Source organism: Delphinus delphis, chromosome 20 (genome assembly GCF_949987515.2).
Source record: "Delphinus delphis chromosome 20, mDelDel1.2, whole genome shotgun sequence".
Taxonomy (NCBI): domain Eukaryota; kingdom Metazoa; phylum Chordata; class Mammalia; order Artiodactyla; family Delphinidae; genus Delphinus; species Delphinus delphis.
This window is the reverse complement of record NC_082702.1, coordinates 54,708,773-54,729,273: the sequence shown is the minus strand read 5'-3', so window position 1 is coordinate 54,729,273 and position 20,501 is coordinate 54,708,773. Positions and strand designations below refer to the sequence as shown.

Below are 20,501 nucleotides of genomic sequence, written 5' to 3'. Positions count from 1 at the left end.
CCCGGTTGTGTGGGATCACTACGTGACCCAGCCCGCCAGGGCACTCTGCGTCTGCGTGTGCGTCGTTGGCAGGCATACGCTTCCCTGGTCCCCACGGCAACCACTGCGCACGCGCACTCGGGACGCCGGGGGGCGGGTCCCGCAACGGTCCCGCCCACAGCGCGTGCGCGGGTCACGTGGGGGCGCGGCTCGTTGTAGCTGCGGCGGCGGCGACGGGGTGGTGGCCGAGCGTCTTTGGTGGGACCGGCTCCGAGACTGCGTCGCCTCTGCAGGTACCGCGCCCCCCACGCCAGGCCCTGGGCCCCAGACCCTCCTGGTTTCCCTCGGCGCCCACTGGGACTTCGGCCCGGCGCCTCCTTCTGCGCCCCACCACGCCCCCCTGGACTAGTGCCCTCAGCGCCGAGACACCCAGGCCTCTCGGACCCTTTCGTCCCTCCCTTCCCTCGGACCCCGCCCCCAGCTTCCCTCCTTCCAGAGTGTCCCCCAAGAGCGCCCCTTCCACAGCTCCATCCCGGCGTTGCACCCACACAGGACTCCCTTTTCTGGGCCCGCCCCTCCCCCAGGACCCGGCCGACCTGGGGCCCCAGCCACCCCGAGCGCGGGTCCCACTCTTTCCCAGACCTGACCCAGGTGCTCCGCACGAGGCTCTGAAGATCACCCCTTTGTGCTTCTTTATTGTCGTTTCCAAAGGACTTGGTCTGAGTGGGATTCGTTGTCGTCGTCTTTGTTCTGAAGTAGAAGTAATTCAGAATAAGGGAGCTCTTGGAGAAAGGGCCCCACCAGTTCCCCAGCGGCGGTCATTTGTTCGGCCCTGCCCGGTGCTGGAGGGGAAGGGTTCTGGAGACCAGTGAGGCTGTCGCTGTTCCAAATGAACGTGCAGCCCAGACACAGACCGGCGCTTGAAGCCAAACTCAGCGGCCCTCTCGGTGATGCTAGCAAGATGCCTGCCTGGGGGTCTTACAGTGGGCGTCGCCAGCCAGGGCTCAGGACTTTGGTAGACCTTGATCTGAATTCCCACAGCCCAATTCTTCTCTTTACCTCGGCAAGCCTCAGTTTCCCCGTCTGTAAACTGGGAACGATTAAAACTCTGCCTCGTAAGGTTGATGAGAGGGCAAGTACGATGGTGGGAATAAAGCACTTAGTGGAGTCTTTTGCATAAAGCCAGCTCTCAGTTTTAACCCTGAGCACTACAAATAGACAAGAGCTGACGTTGAACACTGAATTATAGTGGCTAATAGCCAAGGTTTATGGAGCAGTTATGTTCTGGGCTCTGTTCTGAGTGCTTTTTACATATGATCTACTTTAATTCTCATTATAATCTTAGGCAGGAACTATTAGCCCCGTGTTTACAGGTGATGTAAGGAAAGCTCAGGTGAAGTAATGTCACCTTCACCCAAGACACACAGCTCTTATATGGGGAGCGTGGATTCGAATCCAGGATGTCTATATTCAAAGTCTGTGGTTGTAATCACTACAGTAATGTTCCAGGGGCATAGAGTTCAACAAATTGGTATTTTTTTTAGCAGATTTTTTCTTTTTGAGATAAAATTCACATAACATAAAATTCACCATTTTAGCCATTTAAACATGTACTGCTCATAGCAGCATATTCATGGTGTACAGTCCTCACCACTATTTAATTCCAGAACATTCTTATCATCCCCCAAAGAAATCCCACCCCATTAGCAGTCGCTCCCCATTTCCCACTCCCCCTGTGGCAGCCCTAATCTACTTTCTGTCTCTGGATTTGCCTTTTCTGGACATTTCATATACGTAGAATCCCATGATGTGTCTCCTTTTGTCTGGCTTCTTTTGCTCAGCATACTGTTCTCAAGGTTTGTCCATGGCATAGCATGTATCCATACTTCATTCTTTTTATTGCTGAATAGTATTCCATTATGTGGATAGACCACATTTGTTTATCCATTCCTCTGTTGTTGGACATTTGGGTTGTTTCCACTTTTTAGCTCGTGAATAATGCTGCCATGAACACAGCTGTACAAGTTTTTGTGTGAGCCTAAGTCTTCGGTTATCTTGGGTCTATATCTAGGAGAAGATGCTATTATTATTTTAATTCCCACTGCACAAAGGGAGACCTGAACCTGAGGGTTATCGGATCTTGGATGAGAACTCCCGTGTTCTGCTCTTTCCATGCAATTCATGGTAGTGGTATACTGAAACTTGGCAAAGGAAGGTAAGGAAATTCCAGAAAGTCATGATACACCAATAATAACTTCGTCAAAGTGCTGATGCAAAGTTTGAGAAGCTTCTCCAGTTTTCTGTCCCCGAGAGGGAGGTTTGAACTTTGAACACAAAGCATTATTTGCTTCTGTTTGTTAAATAAATGTCATCTACCTGGCAGCATGCCAGGTGCTGAGGCGGAATAGTAAAGATGGATGCGATCCCAGCCTCACACCATCGCAAGGCCGTGGGAGGACTAAAGAGTTAAATCTGAAAAACAAAACTGTAAAAAAAATTTTGGAAAATAATATGGGAAAATATCTTTATGACTTGGGACTAGGATGGGATTTCTGAAATAAAACATGACAAGCACAAACGATGCAGGGAAAAGATAGATAAATTTGACTACATTAATATTAAGACATTCAGTTCATCAAAGGCACTATAAAGAGACAAAGCATACAGAGAACTAGTATCTACAATATGGAAAGAATTCTTATAACTCTGAAAGAAAAAGAAGACAACACGTCAAAAGCTAGGAACAGGCATTTCATAGATGAGAAAACACAAACAGCTCATAAACATCAAAGGAGTGCCAGTCAGCCTTATTAGTAGTCAGGAAATGCCAGTGAAAACCATGGTGAGATCCCATTTCACAGCCAGCCTTTGGCAGGAAGTGAACTGGTGGACGTTGCCAGCCATCGAGAGGAGACAGCATGCGCTCACACTTGCTGCTGGTGGGCGTGTAAATCGGTGCAGCCGCTTTGGCAACATCTCGCTGGATGCCTGGATGCCCTGTGGCCCAGCAGTTCGACTCATAGGCCTATCCCTTTGAGGAACTCTTGTACACGTGCCTAGGAGACATGCACGAGAAGGTTCATGGCAGTGCGGTTCATAATTGTAAAGTGGAAACCAACGAGAACAACCCATCAGCAGTAGAATGGTTATATGCATTGTGCGTCTGTACTGTGAGGTAGCGCGGCAGTGAGCGTATATGGCCTACAGCTACGGAGGCGTGGGTGAGTCTCAAAGACAGCGCTGAGTGAAAGAAGGCACCAAAGCATACCGAAGGGGTTTGATTCCTTTATGTAAAGGTCAGAACCAGGGAAAACGGAATATTTCAGAATCCACGCTGCAGTAATAGTACAACTATTAAAAAAAAAAAAAAAGGGAATATTACATCAGAATTTAGGAGATTGATTACCCCCCCCCGACCCCAGGTGGCAGAAGGGGATGTGACCAGGGAGGAAGCATCGGGGCTTCCAAGACTGCTTTGATTTGTGAAGTAGGGTGTCTGTGCGGGTGTTTTCTTCATTACTCTTTGAACTGTGCATAATAGGTTTTACAACTTTTGTGTACATTTTCCAGTTTTCTTAAATTACAGAAAAATTAGTTTTAGATATATTTCCTGCCCTCGAGAGGCCTGTGTTCTAGTTGAGGAACCAAGATAGAGTCCAGTTACTGCACTGCTCCGCATTCTGTTTAAGTGTTTAAGTGTCACGTGGGGGAGAGAGACGGAGGGGAACTCATGCTGGTGGGTGTGGAGACCTGGGAAGGGAAAGGAAGAGGGGCGTGGGCCTCCCGTCCATGGGTCCATCCCCAGGGCTGGCGTGTCGTGGTGCTTGTCTGCGGGTCCTGGGACTGAGCTGGGGAGAAGGGATGGGACTTGAGCTGGGCTTGCGAGGAGAGACAGGATGGGAGTGCTGAGAGCAAGGGTCTGAGTGAAGTGAGATTTCTATTAAAAAAAGGTTTAAAGTCCTAACCCTGCAGCCTTACTGGAAAGTGCCGGCTGTTGACGGGGGTGGTGAGGACGGCCTCAGCCAGTCGAAGATCTGAGGAGCCTCTGAAGATACTTTCTGCTTCCTGAATACACTGGAAGGTTTTGGTTTGAGGGATGTTTCAGGATTTGCAACTTGTCTCTATACTGTCTTAAAAACTAGACTGGCAGTCTGTCCGTCCCTCCATCGTAATTTCCTATGACTGCTGTAACAAAGCGCTACAAGCTCAGTGCCTTAAAACAAGGCATAGTTACTCTCTTACAGTTCTGGAGGTCAGAAGTCTCAAGTCAGTCCCACTGGACTAAAGCCAGGGTGTCAGCACGGTTGTGTCGCTCGGGGAGGCTCTGGGGAGAGTCCGTATCCTGGCCTTTGTCAGAATCTGGAGGTGCCTGCCTTCCTTCACCTGTGACCCCTCTCTGCATCTTCAGTCCAGCAGCCTCTGGTCTTCAGATCTCCCTGGCGCTCTCTGACCTCTGCTTCTTGGTCACAACTCCTTCTCTGATTCTGACCCTTCTGCCTCCATCTAATAAGGACACGTGTGATCACGTTGGACCCACCTGGATAATGCAGGAGCTTCTCCCCATCTCAAGATCCTTAATCTTCAAAGTCCCCTTGCTACACGAGGTGACATGTTTACGAGTTTTGAGGATTAGGGTGTGGGCATATGGGAGGGCTATTATCTACCCACCCCACTACCTTTTGTTTGGTGGTGTTTTAATTGTCTTTTTTCCATCATACTTGCTTTATTTTCTTTGAAAACATTTTGGACAATCTGTCTTATGTTCTTGTAGCATCACCCCCAGGTAGCATTCATTTGGATAGCCTGGGGATGCCTGTGTTTCAGCCAAGACACTGCTCCCAGAGCTCTTTGATTCCCGAAGGGTTTTGTATTAGGTCTGATCGCCTTTTTCACGGTGATGTCGAGTCAGCTAAACTGTAGGTCAGGATAATGTTACAGGCACAGCAGCCGCGCTTTGAAGACGTGACTTTGCTCCTGGAGTCTCGACCATAGTTTTCCCATGATGCCTTCATAGTCGTGATGTTACCTCAAAGGGGTTTTTTAGGCTCTTTTGGAGCAGTTTTGGATTTATAATAAAATCGATAGGAAGGTACGGAGACCCCATGTGCCCCCTACTCCGGCACGTGCAGAGCCTCCCCTGTATCAGCGTCACTGGCCAGTGGTGCCATTTCTGCCGAGCATGCGTCTACCCTGACACGTCATAATCACTCAGACTCCGTAGCTTACCTAAGGGTCCTTTAGCCCTGATGAGTATTGCCCTGGAGAAGTAGAAAATGCCTAGAAGACAGTAGGGAATTGCACTGCGTTTCCTATTTCGGGGACAGTTCTGACTGTTTGCCTCTGTTGTTCACTGATGTCTTAGTTTTCGTAGAGGCAAGAAAACAAAGCTTTATAATAACTTGTCCAGGTAGGGTGTACAGGGACCAGGATTTTACTGTGTTGCAGTGTTGCTTTCTAAGTAATGGATTTCTCTAGGTTTTAGACTAGTACCTATCCACAGAACAATGAACTAGTCAAAGCCCCAAAGCAAGTGAAGAGCAGCCTGCTATCTGTGCGTACCTTGGTAGGCTTCTCGACCTAAGTGTGTAGGAAACCCCTTTAAAACTGCTTCCACGAGCTTTCCTAGAACTGAATGGCTTTGGGGGGGAGTCCTGATTTCTTCCTCCATTAGAAAGACATTATTTTCCATCAGCTACTTACCGATGGGGAGAGGATTAAGAGGATGTCGGGCATGTAGAATTTCCAATCCTTTGCCATTTATGGTCCATCGAGGTGTGAGCAAATGGGTGAAAATGTCTGGCGTGTCTGAGGAGCGGCAGGGAGTCGGTCACAAAGCTGCGTGCTCTCCGTCTAGCTTTGCTTCGTCCCCGTCTGGATGGACCAGGGCCCAGGCCGCCTGACTTCCTGCCTGCAAGGCCACTGCCCCTGCACCGCCACCAGCTGCCTTTTGCGCTAAACTTGATGAGCTCCTGCCTTTGGCCCAACGTTTCTGTGTGGCATAAAGGCATCGCACAGCCTGGGCTCCCCTCCCGGCCCTGTTTCCACCCCTGGGTGCGCATCCCGTGCTGTGAGCTCGTTGCTGTTGTCACCATTTCCCGGCAGGCTGGGCTGTTCCTGGGCACGTCTCGCCCCTGCCCTCCTCCCTGGGGAATCGCTCTGTTGAGAGACCGAGCACGGGTCCTCGGCGTCCGACACTTACTGCTTTCTTCATTGCTGTTCTAGTAGTTTGTAGACTTTCCTACAGCCTAGTGACCGTGCGTGTTTAGGCTTCTTGGCTGCATCGTTTATTATTCATAACTAAATTGGCTTTTGAATTTATCAGTCTTTTGTGAGTTTGGTTGGCGTGAGTCAGGTCTGTCCACGTTGAGCTGCCTCTGGGGAACGATGAGATGCATCTCAGACCTAGAATGCCGTCAGCCCTCTGATGATCCGCGATTAAAAAAAAAAATCCAGCAATGATAATCAACATGTAAGGTAGCTGTCTGTGACGGAATTGCAATTTAAAATACCGTGACGGTCCCCCCTGACTGGTGGTGCAGGGTATCCAGTGGGTGGAGTTGAGAAGCGGGGTTGGAGGCCCTGGCACCACTGGTCTCTGCTCCCCTCCGATGCCTGTACAGCTCCTGCTGGGCCTGCGCAGGACGGCCCTGGGGGCCTTGCCCACGAGGGGTTTCTCTTTGTAAAGGATCGCAGGTGTTGGTGGTCCCCTCCCCGCGGGACGGGACTGAGCTGAGCTAGGCTGGGTGGTGTGATTTCACGCAGCAGCTGGTCTGGGCCCTCCTGTCCGTCCGCGCCAGGGGTTGTGTGAGGTGCTGGAGGGGTGTGTGGGGAGATGCGGCCCCCCAGGGAACGCAGCCTTGGGTGGGGGGTTTCAAAACCGAAACAGGCACCAGGCGGTGTCTAGGGCGGAGGGAGAAGGGAGAGGTGGCACTGGCGTTTCCTTCCGTCTCCTTATCCGTAAGCCCCCGGCCCCAGGCAGGCTGGAAGGGGCCATTCCTCCCTGCCGTTGCCGCCAGCCCAGGACCCACGTGCTCAGGTGGGCAGCCGGGATCTGCCGGGAGTGTGGAACAGGTGCTGCGGCCGAGCGGAGGGTCTAGTGCTCTGTGGCTGGAGCGAGCACAGTGTTTGCAGAGAGGAGGATGAGGCCCGGGGAAGCCCAGCAGATGCCCGGGACAGGTCGGGGGCAGGGTGTCTGCTCGCCGTCCTGGGTCTCCCTCCAAGCGGTCCGGACAGATTTTGTCCTGTGTGACGAAATGTTCCTTAAGGAACAAGGTGCAGGAGCCGGGATGCCTCCCCGCCCAGCCTTCCACCAGACGGGCACTGGCGGCGCCTGCCTTTTTCCCAGACCAGGGGATGCGTCGCTGCCTGTGCAGGGAATCACGGCATGAGAGTTGTTCCGTTTCCTTAACTTTTAAAACGCTTTGGTCGTAGTTTTATATAAACTTATCCCAGCTGAGCTGTGAAGGAGAGGCATTTGTTTCCTGTTGGTTTTTGTTCACAGCTTGTCCTGAAGAGAAGACAGAGCAGTGTATTCCTGAAGGCCCAGGGCTGGCAGAGGAGGTAAGAGGAAACCACGGGTACTTAATGACTTGAGCAGAAAAATCGGGGAACTCGGTCGCAGTCAGGCTTCTTTTGCTGAAGTTTTTCCTTCTGAGATGTTCAATTCTTGAAAAAAATGGTGTTTGAGAGGGTCGAAGTTCCCTTTACACAGCTTCCCCTTGGGGTGAGTCATTCTCTGAGGCATACCTGACCTTTTTAGCTGGAACCCTATTACAGACACTCCTGCAATTCATTTTCTCACAAGTATTTCTTTGGCTACGATCCATTAGTCCTTGATATGTGGTTTTCAATTTTTCATTGAAAACACTGTTTTAACATTTTAGTTGTATGCCCACCTGTTATTTTGAAGAATAGATTTAATGTTCCAAGTATCTAGTTTCTTGGTCATAGTTTTGTTATTTCGAATTGTATCACATTTTGTTTGAAAAGTACTGGTGCATACAAGTATTATGTGTCACATTTGCTTTCTTCATGGCCTAGTATTTGATTAATTATGACAAAAGGCACGTGTCCACTTTAAAAAGTTATCTCAGGAACTCCTAACTTAGGGTGGTTGGGTTTGGATTCTCAGTTTTTATAAAGTTCTTCCTGGTAAGAAGCTAATGTTTTGGCTGTTGCTCTGGGAATCGAATTAGCGCCATTCGGGGACGGCAGCCAGTGTGAGTGTGCTCAGTGCCCGGCAGGGGCCTCTGCAGCCGGCGCCTGCCTCCTCAGGAGGGGGCTGTGTGTTGAGATGGTGCAGCAGCGGGGACCCTTGGAGGGGGTGACACGTCACTACCTCATCGCTAGCATCCGGAAGCTTTGAGAGGCGCTCATGCACAGCAGAAAAGGGGTGAACACGTTTAAGGTGGATGACCGTGACTGTGAGTGTCTTTCAGAGGATTTGGAGCAGTGCCCGGAGCGTACGGCCTTAGTGGGGCGGACGGACCAGAAAAAGAAAAGCATCGTCAGCCCAGACTGCATTGATCTTGATAGTTCATGTTTTAGGGGATCTCAGCCAGTGTGGTCCATGGAGAAGCATTACCCCAGAGGAGCATGTAATTGTTTTTATCTTATTAAGTAATTGGTTTGTGTGCTTAATAAAGTTTATAATGTTTTCTTTTCTTGACCAATCTTGGCATCCTTGTCGTAGGAGGTAAGTTTCTCTGAACAGAACCCCAAAGTGTACAGCACTTTACTTACTGGAAATAAGGTGGCCCCTTCAGTCATTTCCTGTATTGCTATTTGAGAAGGACGTTTCTTTAACTTACTTAATGCCACACCCATTTAGAGTTACAGTAGGAGTGGAAATTTTAACGTTTGAGGGGTTATATCCTCATTGTGAGGCATTTAGGAATCCTGCTGCCTGTTTCTTTCAGTTTTCTGTCATATTTCTTTTGTGTGTTTTGTTGGTTTGTAATTTGGACTGCACACTCAGGTGCACACTCAGCACACAGATAGATATCGATATATACATATTTATATTCAGTAGTTTTTTCGTTATTTTATGTGCCTGTTACCACAGTGTGATATCATTCTTACATTGTGTTCCATTCCAGAGGTTAATTTGTTTTCTCCACTCTGCAAACCTTGGTTGAGCTCAAATTGCATTGCGGTCGAGTGGGAAGGAATTCACTTATTCCTCCTTAAGCTTATGCCAACTTTTGCTGCTATTGTCAGGGATTTTTCTTAGTTTCAGGATTTATTTTTTTCCTATTCTAATGCAGTTTCTATGAAAGGGGCCACTTCCAGAAGTTTTATATAAATGTTTGTTTGGCTTAAATCTATTTTCTTTTATTAATATACAGTAAATGCTGTATCCTTGTGTTTGTGCATATCAGAGCTCCCTGAAATTTAATTGTGGTCTGTTCTGATCTTCTTGATGTTTGACCCTCACTTGATAGCACACAGTTGGCTCAGGCCTCAGTGGCTTCCTGGGTCTAGTCCAGGATGAAGTTCATCAGCCTTGGTCGTGCCCGGGCTTTCTCTTCCTTTCTGAGCACAGGCGTACATACACCAGTTCGTACGACATTTAAAGTTGTTTTGTTAAATGTTCGTCTCTTCTTCTAGGTAGTTATTTACTTCATCTTTGAGTCCTTAGCATCTGTCACGGTACATGGCACATAATAGGTGCGTCGCGATGCTTGCTGTGTGAATACTCACAAGAATTGAATTGGGCTTTTCTTTCCCCAAACGTTAAGGGGCCAGGGAAGGGTAGTGGTGTGCCAGTGACATCAGCACAGTGGAGCGTGCTTATGCAGTATCGTTTGAGAAAACAATTCTTCAAGTTTGGGGAGTATCTCTTTTTAAATATACATTTATGAATATTATTTATACATAATCTAATTTATGTTTATTTGATGTTAAAGTTTATTAGAGCTTAGTTTTGTCACAAATGGGTTGTAAGGTCTTTGAGGCCAAGGCCCTGTCTTAATATTTCCTCTGTTTCTTCTCCTCTGTCTCTCCAGGGATAGTAGGCCCTCTGCGCTTGCCGGTTTTGAATACATACAAATTCAGTAAAAGAAAGAAACATACCTCTCAGCTGTTACGTGAATTAAAAGCTCTGTTTCTGTCGCTGTGCTGGACCAGAAGCTTTTTCTGGCATAGGGCATGTTGTGTTTATCTCCGTAGCCACAACATTTAGCGCCGCAGTGCCTGGATTTTAGTAGGAATTTGGTAACTCTTGATAACTATGTTGACTAATCTTCTTGGAAGGAAAGAACTTTATAAGCTACAGATGTTAAATAATGAGATCATAAATTGTCTGGATCCATGGGCTATGTGCATCTGAACGGTTACTGTTATTGAATGCAAAATTGTTAAGCTCTGATGTCCTCGGATTCCTTTCTTCCCGCGCACTGTGCATGTTCCTTTAACTTACTAAGCAGAGGCCACCTCTCTCTCGCTGCCCTCCCTTGCAGGCTGCCATGGCTGCCGTCGACAGCTTCTACCTCTTGTACAGGGAAATCGCCAGGTCCTGCAACTGCTACATGGAAGCCCTCGCCTTGGTTGGAGCCTGGTACACGGCCAGAAAGAGCATCACCGTCGTCTGTGACTTCTACAGCCTCATCAGGCTGCATTTCATCCCGCGCCTGGTGAGCAGAGCAGACCTGATCAAGCAGTATGGAAGATGGGCAGTCGTGAGTGGTAAGAGATGAGTTTTCAGTTCTTGCCCAATCTAAAAATGAAATCATCTTTCCTGTTTAATCTGTGTTTTAAGTTGGATGCATCATTCCTGGAGTTACTGAATTTGATGTAATGTTTTCATGGGATAAAAAAATAAAACTACTCTGTTACGATTATGGGCGCATTTCTTACCGCCCTCGTCCTGGAAGAATTTCCCTGTGATTTCTGTGCTTCTCATTCTGCCCCTCCTGTTCCCAGTCCAGCTCCAGCCCCACCTTCCTAGCCTTTGCTTTTCCTTTTTGCTCTCTGTTTTCAAAGTGTCCTTACAAACTGGTACCACTTTCAGAAACACTTCCCTTATTTTAAATTTCATCTTAATTTACCATTGTTTCCCAGGAAAGTACCCCCTGGCACTCATTCAAGCCAGATGAGAGTTTGAAAACAGTTTCCCACTGTGTCTCACAGTCAACTTGGTGAATGTAAAACAGCTCTTCCTCTGCCTGTCAGAGTGTCTGGGCGAGTATTTGACTAGCTTGTGTCATGGATTTGACCTTGTGCTTGACTGATCACTTACAGAACTCGGTTTATTTCTAGTGTGAATCCTTCTCTGATTAAACCCGGACACAGTGTATTTAAAGTCCATTTTAAAGGTCACACTGAGAAACGAGTTTGCTCTCTTGTCCCCGCTTGTACTGTAGGCGCAACAGATGGGATCGGAAGGGCCTACGCAGAGGAGTTGGCCAGCCGTGGGCTCAACATCGTCCTGATCAGTCGGAACCAAGAGAAGCTGCAGACGGTCGCTAAAGACATAGCTGACGCCTACAAAGTGGAGACTGACGTCATTGTCGCGGACTTCAGCAATGGCCGCGAGATCTACGGCCTGATTCGGGAAGCCCTGAAGGACAGAGACGTTGGCATCCTGGTGAACAACGTGGGCGTGTTCTACCCCTACCCGCAGTACTTCACACAGGTCTCGGAGGACACGCTCTGGGACATCGTCAACGTGAACGTTGCCGCCGCCAGTCTGATGGTGCACATAGTGTTACCCGGGATGGTGGAGAGGAAGAAAGGGGCCATCGTCACCATCTCCTCCGGCTCCTGCTGCAAGCCAACCCCGCAGCTGGCGGCGTTTTCTGCGTCTAAGGTAACGCGTCCCCAGTTGGAAAGTGAAATCACCATGCAGGACAGTGTTTATCACGATGCTTTGGGCCAGTTTGTTGAGCTCTTTGTCAGCAGCTCGTGTTTGCTTGTGCTGTATTTTTTTCCCTGAAATGACCATTAAGTCTTTTTTTTCTCCTGAATTTCTTCCGAGTTCCTGAAAAATGAGGTCTTTTCCCCTCCTGTTTCAACAGGCTTACTTAGACCACTTCAGCAGAGCATTGCAGTATGAATATGCTTCCAAAGGAATTTTCGTACAGAGTCTAATCCCGTTCTACGTAGCTACCAACGTGTCCACCCCTGGCAGCTTTCTGCACAAGTGCCCGTGGTTGGTGCCTTCGCCACAAGTGTACGCACATCACGCTGTTTCTACCCTTGGCATTTCAAAAAGGACCACAGGATACTGGTCCCATTCCATCCAGGTAACAGTGTGCGCTCAGCTCTCGTAATTAGGTTAATGCATCCTAAACCTTTTTAAAATGACACTTGGGAATCTGATTGGAGCATGATGCTGAAAGATGAGGATTGTGAATTCTGATTCTCAACCTTAGAGTGCTCCGGTTTAAGGATCCAGCTCACGTTCTTTGAGTTCCTTTCCATCTTCTCCATTCCCGTTTGTTTCTTACCTTTTTAAGTCCCGCCTGTCTCAGTCTCTGGGGAGCGCATGGCATTTGTGTTTTCAGCACTGTGCACTTTTCCGATGAGCTGGATGTGTACCCTCGCTGTGGACGTCCTCCCCTCAGCTCGTTGTTCCCAAGTCCTACTGAGCCGGGTCCCCGGGGAGGCTACTCTGTATCACATTGGTCAGGAGCAGGCCTGGACACACGGGTCAGGATCCCCGAAGGCGCCCAGAGCCTTGCAGAACCCGACCCCCCCCACCCCGGCTTTTCCGCAGTTCCCGGTGCCTGGACACTTGGCATCCCTTTCCTGTTACTGCTGTTATCTCAACAGGCCGATGAGTCAGCCTCCGGAGTTGATCCGTCAGTACCCAGAGGATGAAATTCTCTCCTCTTCCATTAGCTCTTTCCCTCCCACTGCCCAGTGTGCTGAAACCTCCCTGGGACAAGCCAATGAGTCTCCGCCTGCCCGTCCTTAGGAAACGGGCAGAATCCATCTTGATGCTGGTCCCCCCTATAGTGGACAAGTGGTCATGAGAGGAGATTTAAAACAAACAGATTTCTAGATGCTGCTTCAATCTCCACTCAATAAACACTGAAAATAAAATGCCCTTTGGAGGGGCATCCGATTACCTAGCCTGTGTCAGGCGCCCCCATGTTTCAATGTGACCCTCCTTACAGAGTCCTCTTAAGGGACCATATATTGCCTTCTTTCATCTCCTTGGATTTTAGAGCCTTTTGCTTTAGGACAGTGGCCCCAAGGAGGAGTATTTGGGTATTTTTTTCCATGAAATCCTGACTCTTTAAAGAGGTCCAAAGAGACCTTGGTCATTTTCACAGGTAGTTACTTACGGCTCCAGGCCAAACACGGGACCCTTGTCTCCAAGGTGGCTAAGCTGAAGCTTCTGTGGAACCTGCTGGGAACACCTGCACCTCTGGGACCCTCACCCCACAGTTCATCGTGCTGGGACCCCCTCCTTGTTCACTGTGGTTCCTGGAATAGCAGAGTGACCTGGGTCTGTTTCTTAAGGAGTGACCTGTATTATTACACCTCTGGTCAAGGCTAGAACATCAGCACCTGCCAGGGGCCCATCATCTCCCCTCCTTCACACACAAGGTGTTAAACTTTTGCTCGGTCTCGGACAGATCCGTCAGTGTTGCGCAGGGCTTCTCCACCTGAGCACTAGTGGCGTAGAGGTTGGTTCGTTCCTTGTTATGGGACCTTCCTGTGCGCTGTACGATGCTCACAGCGTCCTGGACCTCTGCCCACGAGATGCCGGTAGCACCACCACCCCACTTGTGACAGCTAATACTGTTTCTGAACCTTGCCGAATGTCCCCTGTGGGGACGTGGCCCTGGAGACCCCCTGGAGCAGAGCAGCATCAGCGGACATCCTCCCTGTATCCCCGAGGCTTCCACATCACACCTCAAGACACTCTCTCAGGGTCCTGGTGTTTTTGACTCAGTGCGTTTGTTTAACTTAGCACCACTCTGCCCCTCAGTCCCCAGTTTTCTCACACAGTACTAAGCACGTATGCAGTTTTCTCTTTCACCTGCCTTTTATTCCTGGGCTGATTTGTAATTCTTATCCACATTCCATACTATTCATGTCACGTTAAGTAAAGATGAAATCGTATCACTGCGTGTAGGTCTGTCCCGCCTCATTAGAGAAAGGGGGCGGGTGGGCGGTGATCACATTTCTGTTCCCCAGAGAGTCTAGCATAGGGTCTTATACAAAAGTAGGTGCTCAGTGCAGTAGCAGCTAAGGTTTTTCCCTTTTTTGTATTTAATGGGATTGGTGATGTCTGTTGGTTTAAACGATTGCTGATCTGTGCGTTGTCGATGACTTCGGGTTCTAACCTTACAGTCTTTTTCTCTTTCATTTTTAGTTTCTTTTTGCACAGTATATGCCTGAATGGCTCTGGGTGTGGGGAGCAAATATTCTCAATCGTTCCCTACGTAAGGAGGCCTTATCCTGCAAAGCGTGAAGCTGGCTGATGGTTGGGAAGTGTTGCCAACTCGGGGAACCTGCAGCATTCTACATTTGGAAGAACACATGTAATTTATCTTCTGCATTTTCTTTCTACCGATCATTTAGCATACTGTTGACTCATCGTTTGCAAAATAAACATAACACTTTTAAGAATGCTGTGGAAAAGCCTCAAGGGCCGCTTGGAAGGCACAGGGTAAACAACGACCACCACACAAGAACCATGAGGCAACCTAAATTTTGATGCTTTTTTTTTTTTTTTTTAAGCTGTTCGAAAGCTGTGTGATTTATGTTGTTCTAAGAGCTACTCGCAGTCTGATATTGAAATATGATGTGACTTGTCAGCTCTTACAGTTTCGCGTGTTGTTTCTTAAGGGAAATTATTTCAGTAGATGAATTATAGTATTGGTTTTCAAATGTTCATCAGGAAAAACTATTTAAAAGTGTTGTTTTCTAGGTCAGATTGCTGGTATAATTAGTGGAACTCTGTATTATATTGTGTAACTCTAGTTGCTCGGCTCTCTGTGTATGAAATGCTACTCTTCAGCTGATGCTTCGTTAGAGAACCATACACGTGTGTATGTTGTGTGCATCTAGGCAACTTTATGTATGGGTAAGTTACTTTAAGAAAGATTTCTCGTCAAGATGGCTTAATGTGGAATCTTAAGGGTATTAAAATTCTAGATTTTTCCTTTTCATACTAAACAAGGCTACCCAATTTTGTGCTATAGATTTGCCAAGTATAATATTACTTACGACATTCTGTTTTTTTTAATCTACTAAGGAGTTAATTCATTCCTAGATTTGGACATGTAGTAATTGACCCTCAGTCATCCTCTGATTTATAATTACTGTGGATGAGTAATGACTTCTCAGCCTATGACCCATTTTATAACAAATTTAACCCTTTAGAGCTTGTTTTACCTTGTCAAACACTTTGCTATGTAATATTAGTCCATTCCAGTGGCATTATTGGTGTAAACATCAAAGATTTATAGAATAGTAGTTAAAATATGGACAGATTATGTGTGTGTGATATGACATATTGTGTCTGTTGAAATAAGTTAGAAGCTCATTCTTGGTTCGTGTAATGGATTTATGCGTTACAGTGAATACTTCTATTGGTATGAAGATAATTACGCACAACCCACCACAATACGGGTTTGCACTGAAACCTACTGTGAAGTCTTTTTGGTTCAGGTCCTGTAAAGCCAAACATTTTTGAGAATCACATACGTAGTGCTTTGACAGTTGTAAATCACTATACGAATATGATCGTATGTGCAAATTTGAAATTCACAGTTTAATATTGCAACATTGATGCAGAAACCGGTAAATTGAAATCAGGACTTTTATGAAATTGCTTTCTCCTGAGATAATATTCCATTACGAGTAGGCCTAAAGCATGCTTTGATGTTATGCCCACAATTTTGCCAGTGACATTGCCTTAGTATTTCCAGATCTGACTTGGACTCAAGATCAGAAGTTCAGTTCAGAGCTCTTCAACTTACAGATCAGGCCTTCATCACATAAGGGGAGGAACTTCAGGTGTGAAAATTTACACACTAGTGATACTACGTAGAACTGACCTTTCTACGATACTACTACGTAGAACTGTTTTGCTTCCAAGTTGGCTTGGAAACCTTTATTTTGTCATATTTGGCATTTCCCTACCCGACCATTTATGGTCATTAAGACTAGCGAAAATTTGACTTCATGCCACAGTGACTTGAACTTTAATTGACATATAATAAGAAGCAGCAACTTGATGTAAAAATACCGTATTTATATCTAAGGTGTTATGTGGTACAGCAGTGTCTTATATTTATAGATTAGGTGTTGATCATTGTTATATGATGAGACTAAGTAAACCATGTCAGTGATGTTTTAAAATTCTCTCCTTGGCAGGACATATGTAAATATGCTGATTGGTGCAAAGTTCATGAAAGATCAAAACCAAGACTCTTCTTAGGTTTTACCTTTCCCAGAGCTCATTTGAGAGTCATAATCGGACCACTGTAGATGGGATTTCTTATTAAGAATGTGGGAAGTAAGAACCTTTGAAAGAGTCTGTGACCTGAAAACAACAATAAAAGCAGTTGCTTCTGCTTCCTTTGGAAGAGGTTTTGCTCCATATGTTTGTAAATTGGTTGTTTGGAAAGAGAGGCACATTTTTTCCCCGTAGGAACAGTTAATTTAAAAGTTACAAAAAATTAATCTCTAAACACCTGTGATAGTAACTCATTAAAAGCTGGTAACTCAGTAAGAAAATTGCGCGTGTAACCACGTGTCTCATAAATCTTGTGAAACTACAGAGTTGATTTCTTGCTCTCATTCTCCTGATAGGTTGAATAAGATGAAGGCTGATTTTGCTCACTGACATTGGCGATGTGGAGGTCACTGGTGCTTTTGTCATGATCCATTTTCATCGAGTGGTGGGGATGAAAGTCGTGGTGGGGATGAAAAGTAGTGGGTTCAAGAAAGAGTGGGAAGAAAAAGGGAGTCAGTGAGTAGAGACAGCTCTTTGGAGGAGTCTGTTTTGTTTTACCCTCAGTTACTTAAAATCTTGGCACATTTGGGAACCAGAGGGTTAAGTGGTGTCCTCAGTGTTGACATTGTTTGCCCTGGGAAACTAGTCTCTCTGTGTGTCTCTGTCTCAGTATCGGCTCAGGCTGTTACTCTTTAAAATAGCACTCAGTGTTAATAAAGATTTACCTTCCCATGGAATTGTGAATTCTTTATTATATACGTGAAGGGTTAGTTTAGGAAGTTGTTAGAACCTGGAGTGGTGGAAAACCGGTAGACCAGGATTCTGGGGCTCTCAGCCTTCCTTGGTCAATTTCCAGGCCGCCTCCTGTCATGCCCCAGGCCCCCTGCAGTTTCTAGGGTTTTCAGGAGCTGGCAGCTGTCTCTCTTCCCCCGCTTCCGACTTCACTATCACGTGACAAGGATGTTTGCAATTCATCAGCCTACCTCTGTTCCTAACAGTTGGGCTTTGTATTCAATGGCATAGTGACCTAAAGGGCTGTTAAAAGAACCCTGAGTAGAACAAACACAGTTAAGTTTAAGATCAGGTACCTTATGTGGTGGCAGCAGGGAGTGCTTAATTTTGAGGATCTGCAAGTGCGAGGGTCAAGAATTCTCTGAAAGTTCCTAACATTGATGCGACCTGGGGCGGGGCGGGGGTGGGGGGAGAACTTAATCAGGTGTGGGTTGATCTAGTGTAACGACCGCATTTATTGAATGTGTGTCAAGCTCTGTATGTGTATGTTTCATTTAACCCTCATCCTATTAGGTAGGTATTCATATCTCTTTTTTGGATGAGGAAGGTGAGGTACAGAAGAGCTGAGGTACAACTTGCCGAAGATCACAAAGCCAGTCGGGGATTCTGTATTTAGCCACTTATGTCAAATGAGTTTGGTTAAATATTCTTAAAGGGAAGATGCAGTGCTGTGGTTTCTAATATTGGGGCCATGCAGTATCTTCATGGTGCCGTGGAAAGTTCAAACAAGATGCAAGCAGTTTTGTCTCACTATATAGCACATCATTTGTCATCAGCATTACGTAAAACAGGCTTTCAGTCCCCCAGTTGTGTCCAACGTCAAGTGTGGACCGGCTCAACATTTAGACACAAAACAGCCCGTGATCTCAATCACCCGGACATTTTGGGGGGGGGGGCGCACTTCTAGAGTTCAACACATTAATCCTTGTTTCTTCAAAAGGGGTAGCCGCTTGGCGTCCGTGCTCCAGGCGAGGCCGCGAGGGGTTAGGAGTGGAGCGGACCGACTTGGGGCAGGGGTCTCGCCGGTCAGGGTGGGAGTCAGGGGAGGACTCGCATCCTCACGCCCTGAGCAAGCACTTCACCCGCCCGCGTCCCAGGTGCCGCGCGGGTAAAACGGGTAGCGGTTTGCAGGGGGCGCGCGCTGAACCCGGCTCTTGCTCCGGACACCAAAAGGCCCCAGGAGGAGAGCGCTGGAGAAGAAGCTTTCAGGGGCCGTTTCGCCATGGCTGTCCTCTGCAGGACCGAGCCCGGCCCGGGCCAGTGCAGGTTCCATGAGCTCCTGCCTTAAATCCCTACGCATCCCTCGCCGGCCCATTCTAACAGTCCTTTACCCGGACTCCGACCCGGTCCCGCCCCAGGGCCGCAAACTTCGCGAGACCTTCGTCTGTCCTCCCGGCCCGGCCCCGCGGCCCCCGGCGTCCAGAGCGCGCACGCAGGGCACGCACGGCCGCCGGGGCCGGCGCTCCAGGCCGTCGGTTTCTCCGCCCGGATCGCGCAGTATCGCGAGCGTTGGGAGTAAACACCCCGCATGGGGATCCGAGGCGTGTTCGCCGCGGAGGCGCCGTTATCCCGGGCCGGGCGGACCCGAGCTTGAGGCCGCCGCAGGTACGTCAGGCGGCCCGCTCCCCGGAGCCGCCGCCTCTCCGGACCCGCGCGGCCGCCCGCGCTCTCCGGCGTGCTCGAGGCCCCGAGGGCGGGGGTCTGCGCTGGCGGGGGCGGCGGGCGGCGGCGGGGCCTCGTTGCGCCCCGGGAACCTCTGGGCGCCGACTGGGCGGTGCGGGGGCGACGGTGCGGGGAGCGGGGAGGACGGGCGGCTTGACGCGCCGGTGCACTGCATGCCTGCCCGTGGGAGCCTCGCGGTCCCCTCCACTCGCCTCAGACCGGCCCGGCTCCCGGCTGGTGTCCCCGCCTGGCCCTCTCTGCGTGTTGACACTCTTCGGTAGCTTGCTCCATTTCACCGTTTTCTTTATCTGAAATACACTTTAACGGAGTCAAACCATATGCCTGGCCCTGGCCCTCCGCCTCCGAACAGACCGCAGTTTTCGGGTCTGTTCCCAGAGGGAGCTGGTATCAGATCTTAAGGGACCTCGGTTCTCTTCCCCGTCTCGGTCTGTACGCATTGCTCCACTGATTTTTCAAAAATGCGGGGTAAGAAGCTCGTCGGCAAGTTGGGTTCGGGAGGCTCTGGTTGACTCTCAGAACAAGAATGCCTTTCAGACCTGTAGAATCTTAAAATCTTGCCTTGCCCTGTCCTGAATGTGCTGCGTGAGACGGTTATACACCGTCTACATGTGTTCATTAAGATGTTTACCCCTTGTTTGGGTTAGAGCCCCTGAGACTTATGGCCTGTTTGCCTATGCAGATTAAGTTAAATATTTACAGTTACTTTAGATTCTGAAGGACACTTCCAAGTGTCCTTTGCGAGTGGCTTAAGATTTGAGTTGAACTGGAGAATTTCGTTTCCTATGGCCCTTTAGTCTCTATTGTGCTGGTAAGTAGCGCTCTCACTTCGAGGTCTCAGTTTGCCTGAGTATAAAAATGAGGGGTTTGGAGAACAGTGACTCTTCCCAACCCTTAATCTGCAGCACCCATTTTATTTATGTATTTTTTAACGTGAGAGCTTTGTTAAGGTAAAGTTACATACCATAAAATTCAGCTGCTTTAAGTGTACTTATTCAGTATTTGTTGGTAGTTGTTGTTTTAGTAAATTTGCAGAGTTCTGCAACCACCATAACCCAGTTTAAGGTGACATCCCCCAAAGATGGCTGGTGCCCATCTGCAGTCACTGCCTATTTCTTACGCCAGCTCCAGGCAACCACTAATCTATTTCCTGTCTCCTGAGATTTGTCTTTTCTGAATATTTCGTGTATTCAGGTGAGATCGTATGTGGCCATCGTGTCTGGCTTCTTTTGTTTCGCGTACTCTTTTCAGAGTTCATGTACATTGTACCCTGTATCAGGAAGTCATTCCTTTGTTTTAAACTGAAGTAGAGTTGATTTACAATGTTGTATTAGTTTCAGGTGCACAGCAGAGTGATTCATTTATACATATATATATTCTTTTTCAGATTCTTTTCCACTACAGGTGATTCCAAGATATTGAATATAGTTCCCTGTGCTATACAATGGGTCCTTGTTTATCTATTTTATATATAGTAGAGTGTATCTGATAATCCTAAACTCCTAGTTTATGCCTTCCCCCAATACTTCATTCCTTCTTATGGCCCAGGAATATCCCAGTGTATGGATATAACACATTTTGTTTATCCATTCATGCAGGACACTTTGGGGGTGAGGGTGGGGCTGTGTGG

At 47.9% G+C, this 20,501-nt stretch overlaps 1 protein-coding gene across 3 annotated transcripts; it reads left to right on the top strand.

Annotated features, from left to right (window-relative positions):
• The first annotated feature begins 193 nt into the window (after positions 1-193).
• Positions 194-17,136, top strand: HSDL1 (hydroxysteroid dehydrogenase like 1). 3 transcript variants are annotated; one of them, XM_059998879.1, is made up of 6 exons: positions 194-272; positions 7,481-7,539; positions 10,440-10,665; positions 11,343-11,788; positions 11,997-12,224; positions 14,309-17,136. In XM_059998879.1, the coding sequence occupies exons 3-6, from the start codon at positions 10,446-10,448 to the stop codon at positions 14,405-14,407; spliced, it is 993 nt and encodes a 330-aa protein (XP_059854862.1). In that variant the 5' UTR covers positions 194-272; positions 7,481-7,539; positions 10,440-10,445; the 3' UTR covers positions 14,408-17,136. The 3 variants fall into 3 exon arrangements, with proteins under 3 accessions (XP_059854862.1, XP_059854863.1, XP_059854861.1); XM_059998880.1 differs by lacking the exon at positions 7,481-7,539 and having other exon boundaries at positions 198-272; XM_059998878.1 differs by lacking the exons at positions 194-272; positions 7,481-7,539 and adding an exon at positions 8,383-8,402.
• Positions 17,137-20,501: the final 3,365 nt, after the last annotated feature.